Here is a 14,309-nt window from a genome sequence, read left to right as displayed (position 1 = left end):
TCATTAACTACTGTCATCTATCAGAGAGCAGGGAGCCGGCAGGAATGTGTGTGTGTGTGTGTGTGTGTGTGTGTGTGTGTGTGTTTGTGTGTCTATCTGTGTGTGTGTGTGTGTGTGTGTCTGTCTCCACAACACTTGCAGTGCTATGTGGGGTCACAGACTTGTAGATTAGTGTGACAGACTGGACGTCACACCTCTCCTCTGTCCTGTGGCTGCACGTTGCCTCTGTGTCTCCTCTACTCAGTATCAACATGTTTGCCTCTTCAGGACCAAGCACGACATGGCAAGAACAGGAAGTGTGCAAAATCTACTTATGTTGAAGCAAACAACGGGGGAAAGTTAGAAGAGAATTAAATTAACAAGAAATCCCCAGCAACACCCTCCGGGTAAAGGAATTAGCAAAATACCAGCATGAATTACTTGTTTCATTACGGATTTATGCACCAAGCCACGACAACAGTGATTGTCACAACAGCTAATGTCAAAAGTGTTATCAGTCAAAAATAACTGATAAAGAATGATTTTCAAGAAATATTTTGTTTGAAAAGAATAACGTTATTTCCATCTGGCACTACACTAAGTGGTTTCTAATTGACATAGAAGTGTCTTAATAGGAATTTATTTACTAATATGTTTTTCAGCTAATCACATTACAATGTATATATCTCTGTGAAGTATGTTATACCCTGAATGGTGTAACTGTATGATTACAAATAGGAAAATGGAGCATGAGAGTCCATATGATACAGAGGTTGGCAGATAAAAAATCTTCAAATCCACTTTGTCCACCTTTTACATTGTAAATTAAGTATGTGTATATCCTCCTTTATAGGTTATATAGTCTTCTATGGGGAAAATAAGCCAAACACGTTATCCATCCAGCCAAAAATGCTATGTCAAAATCCAGCACATCTTGTTGCAACATTCATGCCAGACTCATAATTAAAAATGTACCAAAACTCCAAGGGTCGACTCTGGCCCAAAGTTGGCTCAAATTTCTGCTAACCAAAGCTAATTTCTCTCAAATCCACACTGCCATCCTGGCAATGCCAGCCAACCACACTGTGTAATGGCCAATTCAATCAAACTTGTTCTGTTTGTAGGGAACTGCACTATTTTAGCTTCACTGCTGCACAAAGTCAGACAAACTCACTGAAGTATTTGTTATGTGTCCTGTTGTAGTTTGAGGGTATGTTGAACAATGTGATTAGCCTATTTTATCTTAATTACTGGATATCTACAGGATCTATAGTGTCTGTGTACAACATTAGTACACTGTGTGTGTGTGTGTGTGTTCTCGTTTAACTACATTTGTGGGGTCCATAAACCGGGAATACAGTAGGCAAGGGCAAGGCAAGGCAAGGCAAGGCAAGGCAAGGCAAGGCAAGGCAAGGCAAGGCAAGGCAAGGCAAGGCAAGGCAGCTTTATTTATATAGCACATTTCAGCAACAGGGCAATTCAAAGTGCTTTACATAAAACATGAAAGAGCATTCAGAAAACAATTTAAAACAATTTAAAAACATTCAAAGTCAAGAATAAAATTTACAGTGCAGTATAAGAATTTAAAAAAATGAGAGAAACATAAAAGACAACAATAAAATTTACAGTGCAGTATAAGCACTGTTAGGTAGGAAACTTTTAAAAGCAGATAAAATAGGTTATTTAAAGAAAGGCAAGATCAAAAAGATAGGTCTTCAGCCTTGATGTAAAAGAACTGAGAGTTGAAGCGGACCTGCATAAGTAATACTTATGGGATCCGGACAGCTTTGTGGGGCCAAAATGCTGGACCCCACAAGTTTAAAGGGCTGTTTGAGGGTTAAGACTTGGTTGTAGGATTAGGGATATAATTAGGTTATGGTGAGGGTAAGGGTTAAGGTTAGGCATTTAGTTGTGATGGTTAAGGTTAGGGTAAGGGGCTAGGGAATGCATTATGTCAATTACAGGTCCCCACAAAGATAGTGAGACGCACTGTGTGTGTGTGTGTGTGTGTGTGTGTGTGTGTGTGTGTGTGTGTGTGTGTGTGTGTGTGTGTGTGTGTGTGTTTTCCTCCTCACGCTCGTGACTCATTAGTCAAAAAGCACCCATGTTTGCATCTTTGTATTGACTCACAACAGGTCGAACTAAACTGTACATTGTGCTGGTAATTTACTTGAAGCTGATGATTCTACTATTATTATACTGTGATTCTAATAATTGCTACAAAGGCACTTGTGGAAAACATTTGTAAAGACTGTAGACGTAAAGTATTAATCTGTCAGTGTTGTAAAGGCATTTGAGCAGAGCTGCTACTTGATCACTTTGACACCAAGTTAATACAGCTAAGCTACGCTGATGTGACTATTCAATACCCTGTACATTACAAACTGCAAAGAGAGAGATAAAAAAGGCATTCAGCAGTTTGTACTAACGACTTAAAAAAATATCTTTTTAAGGCTTTCTTTTGTTCATATATGTGATTGTTTACATTTAATAATCACCACCTGGAGGTAATAGCTTAGTTACATTTTTTATCATTCCCTTTCCTGGGAAATCACCAATGGTATATATTCCTCTTCTGACAGAAGACGTGACCAGGCCAATACTAATAAATCTCAGGTTGTCGTTGTAGGGGGAAGCATTACTCAGAAGAGCTGTGGATTCCCCGAATTCCCCTTAAGCCACCGTCAACCAGCACACGCCAAAAGGCATGATGGGTAAAAGATGCTCCCACATGGCGATAACAGATGTAGTGTGGCATTAAGTGTGAGTAAGACAAAGAGAGACAGAGAAGGGAGCAGGTTTTTTTATAAGGTAGAGAAAGGTAAGGAGCAGAGGGAGGAGAAAACGATAAAGAACAACAGTAGGGAGGCTGGATCATCCTTCTCTCTGGAGAGGAATAGAGGGAGGAGAGAGATTGTGGGGTAAAGTGAGTGATGAAAAGAGAGCCAGGAGATATATTGAAAGAGAAGCCAGGGCACCAGATGGAGAGAGAAAGAAGAGGAGATTTGAGACTCAGACAAAAAACAAAGATTTAGAGTGATGGAGGAACAAAGACAGACAGAGGCTTAGAGTGCAAGAGAGGGAGTCTATGGTGTGTGTGTGTGTGTGTGTGTGTGTGTGTGTGTGTGTGTGTGTGTTTGGCGAGTATGGAGGTCTCAGTTTCTTGGCAGGATGCTGCAGCAGAGTTTGGCCCAGACCCTAATGGAGATGTAAGAAGCCTCGGAGTTTGTTCACACACACACACACACACACACACACACACACACACACACACACACACACACACACACACACACACACACACACACACACACACACATACATATTTTTTCTTTTTTTTCCCCCCCCCCCCCCTGGCTCCAGACAAACTCAATGCACTGACGCCACTGCTGAACCCAAAGTAAAGCAAAAGATTAACTGAATGGCTCCTGCTGCACATAATGATGCTTCTAGTTTTAAAAAGAGGATTTTTTTTTTCAGGCTTTAAAAACTTGGTTTAAAAAAACATATCTAGGTAAAAAGAGTTTTTTTGTTGAAAAATCTGAGACTCATCTGGGTTTCCTCCATATTTTCTCTTTCCTTTTTAATAGTAAACCCTGTTTACTGTGAACTACAACGAAATGTTTCTTCTTGCAGCAGAAAACACGACAACTTTTAAATACGTCGGGACATAAGGATCTGTGTGAAAACCACCAAGTTTGTGAAATCCAATCACAATGAGACTCAATTTGAATTTTCAGAAAATGTATTACAGTCGGTCACAATAGAGCTGCAACTAACTTTTCCTATCAATCGACCGAATAATCATTTTGTATATACAATTTAGAAAAATACCTATATCTTTCCAGATATAATTCAACTGCTTGTTTTGTCTCACCAACAGTCCAAAACTCCATTGGCGAGCTGGAAAAACCAAATTCTGGTCAGGCCAATCACATAGTGTATAGAGTCGGTGGGCGGGCTTATGGCTGCTGCTGCTGCTGCTGGGAACAGCGGTCTTCTGGAAGACTTGGAGTTAAGCTTTTCTTTGAGAAAAGAACAAAGAACGGCACCGAAATCATTCTTAAAAAAGGAAGATGTGTTCGAAGTTTTGCCGACCGGATACGGCAAAAGTTTAACCGATCAACTAGCTTCGCTACCTTCCTCGTTGCTCTGCCTGGTTGTAGCGCTATCCTATTACGTGCAGAGGGAATTTGAAAGACAACCGTTTATCCCGCCCCTCGTATTGAGTCCTGCCAATGAGGAGTTCTCAGACCCAACATCTTGATGTGGGTCTGGCTTGTTAGGCTACCAAATCGTCACATTTGAGAGACAAGCACAGGAGAATGTTTGTCATTTTTGCTTTAAAAATGACTAAAACTATTTATATTAGCTGTTTTATGCCAATAAATCTTCTGTGCAATGACTAATCAATTAATGAACTAATGATTTCTGCTCTATATCATAATATATATATCCATACAGCCCACCCCTTTTGAGAGTTATACAGAAAGCGTCAAATTAAAGGAACAATCTGTCACAGCAAATCACATATGTCACTTGTGACACACAGATGCTCTTAGGTTGTGTGTGTGTGTGTGTCCTCTTATTCCAATCCTTAATGTGACTTGCATTCTCCCCAGTTAACCTTTGACCCAATTTAGGTGTCCTGCTGCTCCACATAGCTCTTGGATTCCCCCATCATCTCTCACCCTAAGTGCTCCCCAAACTAACACACACACAACTGTGATTATGCAAGGACAGTGGTTATGTCACCCAGTTGGGCTCACAAAAACACACACATATAAGCTGCAGCATGCCAGATTTGGTTTTGGTCGCCTGATTTGCCGTTTCCGGAGCTAAAGTGTTGCAGCCTTGAAACAACTTGAGAAAAATAAGAGTTTTTGCAGGTCTCTTTTTCGCTGTTCATCCTTATTGAACGGCACTGAAACCAGTTACCACACACACACACACACACACACACACACACACACACACACACACACACACACACACACACACACACACACACACACACACACACACACACACACACACACACACACACACACACACACACACACACACACGGCTAACCCTAAATAAAAGTTTATGAATTCTGTCATCACTTATTTATAGGATTAGTGACACTAAATAGACCTTTATATCACTTTTTTGTAGCCCAAGCCCTCATCTGTAAGCTACAAAGATAGACTCAAACACAAGCAGGGGAACAGACTGCCAGTGAGGATGCCAATTAAAACAGAGCGACCATACACACAAGTGTGTGTGTGTGTGTGTGTGTGTGTGTGTGTGTGTGTGTGTGTGTGTGTGTGTGTGTGTGTGTGTGTGTGTGTGTGTGTTTTTCGGTGTGTGTCTCCTCTGGGAGTCACTTCACTCCATTTAAAGGTTGTTCGTTTGCGAAGGACGAGCGAGGAACACACCTAGCCCCACACACACACACACAGAAAAACAAGATGGGCTTTCCCCTGAACATTATTGAGCGAGTGTGAGAGAGCGAAGAGGGATCGGCCTCCATCTGCTGTACCATGAGTCATTCTCTTTGAGTGTATCGGCTTTCAATCACTCCAACACTGCACCACAGTCAGTATGCTGTCACACACAGCACATGCATCTCTCCTCATTTCCTCTTTAAGACAGACACGGTATGATGTGTACGATGACAGACGTCATGTCATCATAATGTCATCTTCACTGTTAGTATTGCTCTGTATGTAAAGCAGCTTACTCAACTGTCCAACACTGCTAGTACCATGAAAAGTTGAGCATTAATGTAAGTACACAGTATATGTATCGATAGATTAGACTCTTATCTTTTCTTTCAATCATATAGAGTATTCAACAGTGTATTTAATCCTTTCAAACGTTATATCCAAATTCGTTACAAAGGTAAAGGTAACTGCTGTGTGTAGCAGGAGATATTTTGTGATATTTTGTGCATCTCCTAAAATACCTTTCAGCCATCTTTAGGAAACATGCCTAAATATTAGGGGAGGGAGGTAGGGAATTGATACAGCAAAGTATCGCGATATTTTCCGTGGCAATACTGTATCCATACATGGATGCCAAGAATCAATCTTTTATTAAATAAATTACAAATGAGAATTTAACTTTTTAGTGCTGAAATAATTAAATCAATTGCTTTTTCAGTCCACTTGATCGTAAGATGAGTGTATCTTTTTAGATAAAACAGATGTTGACAAAAGTTTTCCTTTGGGGACATCATTTGAAGAATGGAAAACATTGTAATGTATCAAAGAATATCGCAATACAATTAAAATCGCTATAACATCGTATCGTGAGAATATCGTATCATGGGGCCTCTGGTGATTCCCACCCCTACTAAATAGGTTGCAAAAAGTTTCTAAAAATGTTCTTTAAAAGAAAATGGATGAAAAACAGTAACACAGCACACAGATGGCACATTAAGACCTGATAATAGGAAGTTCAAATGGAATAAAAAAAAAAAAAGCTGAAATATACAAATAATTTAAGAAGACTGAGGTGGAAATGTGGGCATATCAAGGAGATGATGCAATAAATGCTGATGCCATAGCTTAGTCCACGTATATCAGAGAAGATACATTTGTTAAATTTACCTCATTTTGGTATCGTACAGACCTGATTAAGGCAATCAAGTATCGTCCAGATGTGACCTGTCCATATCAACCGCAGTTTCTTCCTCATTACAAAAGTCTGTGGTTTTGCTATACGTTACATTCAGTCACAGTAAGTTGCAGAAAACAGAAGTATACAGATTTAAAATTTGGGACAATAGAGCACTGGATATTTTCAGATAACATGAGATAAGGTATTGTAATCAGTATTGGGAAAGAAAAAGCAGATCTTGGTGCAATTGGTGCATCTCTAGTAAAATAACAATACAATGCGTAAAATCCATCTTTAAGTGAAGCAGCAATGAAATGCCATTATATCAGTTACTGGTGCTTAAATATTTGTGTAAGATTTATTGAGTATATAAACAGTAGTTGTAGTAGCTGGTGAACAGATTTACCAATTCTGATTTTATTTTGCAGACTTTTCGCAAATTTTTTAATTGGCATCCTCACTGGCGGTCTATCCAACGTTTATTTGATGTCTTCCCCTGCTTGTGTTGGAGTCTATCTTTGTAGCTTACAGATGAGGCTGTGTATGTGTATGTGTGTGTGTGTGTGTGTGTGTAGTAACTGGTTTCAGTGCCGCTCAATAAGGATGAACAGCGAAAAAGAGACCTGCAAAAACTCTTATTTTTCTCAAGTTTTTTCAAGGCTGCAACACTTTAGCTCCAGAAACAGCAAATCAGGCGACCAAAACCAAATCTGGCATGCTGCAGCTTTGTATGTGTGTGTTTTTGTGAGCCCAACTGGGTGACATAACCACTGTCCTTGCATAATCACGGTTGTGTGTGTGTTAGTTTGGGGAGCACTTAGGGTGAGAGATGATGGGGGAATCCAAGAGCTACATGTGGAGCAGCAGGACACTTAAATTGGGTCAAAGGTTAACTGGGGAGAATGCAAGTCACATTAAGGATTGGAATAAGAGGACACACACACACAACCTAAGAGCATCTGTGGTTCACAAGTGATTGTGCATATGTGATTTGCTGTGGCCTTTGAAAGAAATCTAACTAATTACTCAAAACACAGCATGTGTTTGAGTTCTAATGCATTCTGGTCTATTATGGCTACTGTTTGTGAAGAAATGAGTAGCTCTAGCTCTTCATGGTTGTTGAAATATGAATACACTAGGAAGAAGCCTTTCCCTTATTCTAAACACAATTATAGCTGCTGTGTGATACATTTGCCCAGTAGAATTATATGCCCAGATATCGCAAACTAATAGCTGGATGTGTGAGTAACTATGTCAAAGCATTTTGGGAAGTGTTGGTGTCTTTCCAGCAAACCTTCAAACACACAGTCACCATGTGGAGTACAGGTCATCGACAAGAGAATATGACCCATTAAACAGCAATGAGATCATACAGTATTGATTTTCTACTGTACACCACACCACAAAACTGCAGCGTTAAGCCGGGGGATCGTCTTCTCTACATCCTGTGCGTGTGCGTGTGCGTGTGTGTGTGTGTGTGTGTGTGTTCATGTCCCACTTGGTGGTTTAGTGCGATTCTTTCAGCAAAAAGAAAAAAACCTCATGACTTAGGAATGCTATGAATGGCTCAGAGGCCTTAAGATGGGAAACTATGCATTGATTCCTGGAGCTCATTCCCATAACATTAGCCTGCACACACTCCTCTGCTGTGACCTCTCGGTTGACTCACTCATCTGCTAAAGTCTCTCAAAACTCTCTATTAGGGAGGTGCGTCACACAACCGGTCAATCACAGACACACATAAACGCACAAATACTTGTACAGATGTGTGTGTGTGTGTGTGTCTTTGGCCCACCCAGTGTTTTACAGACACATCTCCTCATGGGCCAGTGTCTTGACCTAATAAGAGCCAAATGTGTGTTAACACAGAAGACGATAACACAATGCCAAAAGACGATCCACCCAAATGCATCCATCGGACCTCGACGTCACCCTCCATCTCTGATTCAGAGTTTTGTTCTTAATTTGAAAGAAGTTGAACGACCTAAAAGCTGCATTTCTTCAAACATTTTCCCTTGGTTGTGTCATTCTTTAATCTCCTCAATGAGCTTCAAATGAGTTCATTGTTCTGTAAATAATCACTGTCCTTCAATAAATTCAATTAATTCCTAATTTGTAAAGCAAACACACTATGCGACAATGTTTGCAGTTTGGTGACGTGGGAGACGAGATACACACGGTAAGATGTCGGGTGTATATTTTCAGTTAAGTCCCTTTTATCAACACAAATTTATGGCGTGAAGGACAAACAAACATCGTCGGAGAACCGTTTCATCCGTGAAAGTCCAGACTACATGCTAATTCTAATCACGTTTGGAGTACTATATAGTGTGTTCACACTATGGTTCACACAGGTAAAGTGACAAAATAAAGTGCTGAATACGTCCGTATGCCCACTAAAAACCACTTGATTTTTGACTTTGATCTTGTTCTGCTCATCTACCTCATGTATATTTCAATCTTACAATTACAATATTGTTAATATATTACCATTGCACTGAACTGCCTTGCACTAGCCTATATTTATATTTAAATCTAAAATCTCAGACTATACCGATATTGCACTATTCCTTCCCTCTCTTCAATTGTTATTGTATATTTCTTGCACATTTGTAAATTCTGTTGTATTGTTATACTGTATACTTAAAGTGATGGTTCGGAGTAATTTCACCCTAGGGTCCTTTGCACCATGACCTCAAGCCAAACACCCCCCCAGAAGCTTTTTTCACCTGGGTCTAACATTGGGAGAGTTAGCGTAGAGTAGGCGTTAGCCGCTGAATAGCTTAGCGCAGAGGCTAATGGATCCGAAGTGTCTCTTAACATTACCCCACTAATAATGCCCGAAATGATACCAAAGGTCTACACTAGTGTATAGGTTATGCACTCATAAAACGATGGATTGTAAAGTTTGTAAGTACACCAGAAGGTTATGTAAATAACACTTGCCTGCTGGCTTCTCCTCTCTGCTGCTGTTGTTACTGCTGTGAGACGAGTGCTTAGGGACATCTACAAATTACAACACCGAAAAGAGATGCAACAAAAATATTTTTTTATTTAACTTATTTTTTAAAGTAAGTGCTGTAGAATAACTAGCAGGAGACAAGTTATAATTGAGGTAAGTTTGGAGACATTACCTTATTTAATCATTAAATTAATAAATATTTTTGTTCCATCTCTTTTCGGTGTTGTAATTTGTAGATGTCCCTAAGCACTCTTACTGCCCGGTAGTAACAGCAGCAGCAGAGAGCAGAAGCCAGCAGGCAAGTGTTATTTACATAAACTTCTGGTGTACTTACAAATTTTACAATCCATCGTTTTATGAGAGCATAACCTATTTGTACTACTGTAGACGTTTGGTATCATTTCGGGCATTATTAGTGGGGTAATGTTAAGAGACACTTCGGATCCATTAGCCCCTGCGCTAAGCTATTCAGCGGCTAACGCTACTCTACGCTAACGCTCCCAATGTTCGACCCAGGTGAAAAAAGCTTCTGGGGGGGTGTTTGGCTCGAGGTCATGGTGCAAAGGACCCTAGGGTGAAATTACTCCGAACCATCACTTTAACAGTATTTCTTTTTTTATATTTCTTACTGTCCTTTCTGTTTTTATTCTTTATATGTTAAGTGAGTGTTGTACTTTGAGAGCTCAGATTAACCGGAGTCAAATTCCTTGTTTGTTTACGCAAACCTGGCCAATAAAGCTGATTCTGATTCTGATTGATGCAGGACACGTGGTAACAACTGAACGATCACCGCGACAAACTGAGCAAACTCCATCTTGTGATAAAGGCCATGAGATGTGGCTGAAAGCTCCGCACTGGGATGGGAACCAACAAAAAAAAAACATCAGCGTGCAAGTGGCTTCAACGATTCCTTCCCACCGAAACAATTTATTATCTTAGAGAGAAAACTATGGGGAAAAAAGAACAGAAATACACAAACACAACACAACGACAGTAAACACAGGGTAAACCACAGGTGCCATGAGCGGTGGTGATCCACTGAAACAATACACCACGTGCTCTTGGCCACTCGGGTAACAAACGCTGCGGGAGGCGCCCTCTGGCTCACCCAGTAAGAGCGTTCGGCCCATGTTGGCCGAGTCCTGCAGCGGCACGGGTTGGAACCCGACCTGCTGCCCTTTGCTGCGTGTCGTCCCCCATCTCTCTCTCTCTCCCCCTTTCATGTCTATCCACTGTCACTCTATAATAAGGGGAAAAGCCCCCCAAAAAAAGAATCTTTAAAAAACAAATGCCGCAGGATTCATCAGCTGCTGTAATGTCAGACAACATCCATGCATCATTGCTGCTGTACTTTGTTCTGGCTCAGTGGTCCCTTGCAAGTTTGCAGAACTGCTCAAAACACTGTTGCTTCCTCTGTTTGAAAGGGGGAAGCTTCTGATCAAGAAACCGTTAGCCAACTTCCAATTAATTAATGTTAAACGAAGCTGTGATTATTTTAAACATGTTCAGTTCTTGTACTTCCCCAGACCCCAGCCTATGAACCCCTGGCCTAGTGTACAGTACGAGTGGTTGGCATCCTCCCTGCCAGTGTGCGACCCCAGCCCAGTTGTGAAACTTCTCAACACGGGTGCCTGAGGCGATACACCCCCACCTTTGATCTCCTCATCACCTGGCTCAGTAGGCCTCCGCAGAGAGAGGGAGAGGCCGCAGGGGCGGGAGGAGTGGACAATAACAACCCCAGCAGTTGTTCTCGCAGCCAGATTAAAGCCTTTGTGGTTTGGGTTTCGGAAAGAAAAGGAAGCAGGCAAATTCCTGGGAAGATATCTATTGTTTATTATGAACAGGTCCGTGCACTCACATCAATAGATACTAAATAAATAAGGGGGAAATGAACTTGGTATTTTTACAGGAACACAAAACAATTCCTTCACTTCGCTCACATCCCTGTTCTTGGAGGCGATGATGCAAATGACTTCAAAAATCCAAAAAAGAAGCCAACTTGAGCCAAATGCAGAGCTGTTTTCCAGCCAACATGCCAGGCCTCCCCAGCATAATGTGAACAGACAGTGCTACAAACACTACAGCAATGTCCCTATAGGATCAATTTACTAATACTTAAAGACGAGAATACCTTAAACACAAGCACCAGGATTAAATGCGTATAGCTAGGAAGGTATGGTAGTTTTTGTGACCCCTTGCACATAAACTTCCACACAAAATAAGTATATTGACACTGAGGAACAAACTTGAGTCGTCACAAATGCATCCATCCTCCGGGCATCACTCTCTTTCATTCTCTTGTTCAAGAAATCAACATTTTGACAGCTGTAAGACTGGTGAATCTGAAGGTACTGTCTGTTCTTTTTGTGCTCAGCCAGCAGTGGCTCCTCCAACACTCCAACACCCAGAGAGGACATGGGGATGACTAACCTTTCATACATTCTGTCAGAGATACAGTATGTGCCCTATGTGTATTTAGCCTGTAGCCTGCAGCAATTCTATCTGCCTTAAAGTGCATTTTGCTTCATACAACTCTCTTGACATTGCATCACAAGACTTCCTCTCTTTTCCTCTCCTGTATCACGCAGCATGTTGCATAAAGCTCTTAATCATATAAGGTTTTATCTCAGGGACACCATATAGAGAGAAAGAAATGTGCTGTAGTACTGAATATATATTGTACACTCTGCAGCTGGGAGTAGTGGTCCCTTGCCTTATTTATAGTGCATTGTCCCATGATGAAGCTGAATTATGCGTAATTTTGCAGCACGGGAACCCCCCACACCCCCAGGATTCCCCCAGCAGCATCCCCGGGGCTACCCGGACACTTTAGCGGTCATGAGAAGGAGATGAGAGCGGCTTCTTACCTCAGTAGGTTGGGCAGAGGGATGGAGCCGGAGCCTGACCCGAGTATCCCCTTCTTCCCACTCAACAATTTCTCCACCAGGGCGACATTCCCGGTCCGGGCGGCTTCCAGCAGCTCTTGCTCCTTCCCCATCCCGGACACAAGTTTACAACGACGGGGTGATTAATATCCAACAAATCTCCCATATATGCCAACTGCCTCCTCCCCTCCGAACCCTTTCTTCACTGTCTGGAGTGGGAAAGCATCTGAAAGGATTCCTCTCGCTGCATACTGCTGCTGCTGCTGCTGCTGCACGGTGAAATAGGTATTACTGATGCTGCAGAGTAGGTTTGACGTGCACTGCTCCCCTGGTGCTTTATAACCTCAGTCCATTCACACGCACGGCTCCGTAATCTCCTCTTGTGTTTTGTTAGTCCGCTGACGTGCAACCTCAGTGCGAACACGCGCAGCGGGGGGAACCGGAGGTTCCGAAGCGAATCCCTTAAGTGTAGGCTAAATAAAGTGAGGAGTAACCCTGGTTCAACAAAAAAAGAAAACTCCTTCTCTGTACCGAACAGAGGCTCCTGTCTGGTCTGAAGTTCCAGCTGATAAGAGGCGGGAGGTTAAACCCCGTACGCTTCAACAAGAAGCTCTCCAGTCCCGCTGCACTCCCCGCCTCTCTACCCCGAACCTACCGCACTGGCCGGTGACTCGGTGCCTCTCAAGTCGCCTAAAACACAGGGGTCAAGTTAGCCGTGATACAACGGTACACTTCCTGTTACAGCTTTCAAAATAAATTTTTTACTCGCCGATGTTACAAACTTGATCAACCGAAACCAGACAGTAGAAATAGCCTACTGTACCTAGGAACATTTATAGCTATACGTATGTCTTTTTATATTGACTTTTGTTTGTTTTATAACTTGTCCTAATTCATTTGTAGCCTGTGTCCTATCCTATGTGAGTTGCCTTGTTGATGCAATGTAGCCTACAACGTTTTTTAAATAATAATAATAATAATAATAATAATAGGCTAATGCTAGTATTTGACCAAAGTATTTATATATATTTTTTTCTATTTTTGGATACGCAATTTCTTCAGTTGCATGCCAAGCTGACATGTTAGCCACTGAGCATTTATGCTATAGCCCTATTAGCTATAGATCAAGTCCTAAGGGAGGTAAACAAAAAAACTAACTTTTAAAAATTTAAAATTTTTTAACTAAATGTAGTCTATTTTTCAAAATCTGTGTCAAGATCATGGGCATTATAACCTGCTATGGGGTCCCTGGACAAAAAAAAGTGATGTTCTTTTACTCGCTGTAAAATTATGTTTTAGTAGTGCATAATATTCCCCCAAAACATCTACTAAATTAAAACAGACAACTCTCAACTCAACATTTTTCGGGGGCCCTGGAGTTCTGGGGCCCCTGGGGCATTTGCCTGCATTGCCTAATTAGAAGCCTTGGACAACAATCTTTGCTTCTGCTCTCATTTACCAATAAAAAAATACTTACAAGCATTATCTGCAGATAAATACATCTGACTCTAAAGCTATCATATGTATGTAGCAAAAGTAAATATTATTTTTTTCATCACAACATTTTTCACGGACGCTCCTTGTGCAAATCTAAACTTTTATTTTGAAAGCCAAGCCGCTGTCTTCCGCTGACTTACACGCTCACTGTACGGTCTGGGCGTGGATGATGGTGATGCCACAACACCAACAGGAGGCGATGCCTTTGTTAGTCTCTTTAAAAAGTCACACTCAAATCCAACAGCTGTACCAATTGTTGCCTCTCTCAGACAATTAACTTATGCTATCAAACACGCACATGCGCAGTTCCCTTCTATTCACTGCTGCAGGATTTAGAAACAGGTGAGATCCTAAAATAGCCTCTTTGTCATGTCAGA

General features: G+C 41.4%; 1 protein-coding gene across 2 annotated transcripts in view; it reads right to left on the bottom strand.

The window, feature by feature from the left end:
• Nucleotides 1-13,097, bottom strand: part of anks1b (ankyrin repeat and sterile alpha motif domain containing 1B) — a 233,761-nt gene extending 220,664 nt beyond the window's left edge. The window contains exon 1 of one of the 2 annotated variants that reach the window (XM_039791996.1): nt 12,418-13,097. In XM_039791996.1, coding sequence (XP_039647930.1) covers nt 12,418-12,548 — 131 coding nt within the window. In that variant the 5' untranslated portion in view covers nt 12,549-13,097. The remainder of the gene's footprint in view (nt 1-12,417) is intronic. The other variant, XM_039791997.1, reaches the window with a different exon arrangement.
• Nucleotides 13,098-14,309: the final 1,212 nt, after the last annotated feature.

The sequence above is a fragment of the Perca fluviatilis genome, chromosome 23, assembly GCF_010015445.1.
Source record: "Perca fluviatilis chromosome 23, GENO_Pfluv_1.0, whole genome shotgun sequence".
NCBI lineage: Eukaryota > Metazoa > Chordata > Actinopteri > Perciformes > Percidae > Perca > Perca fluviatilis.
This window is presented reverse-complemented; position numbering and strand designations above follow the sequence as displayed.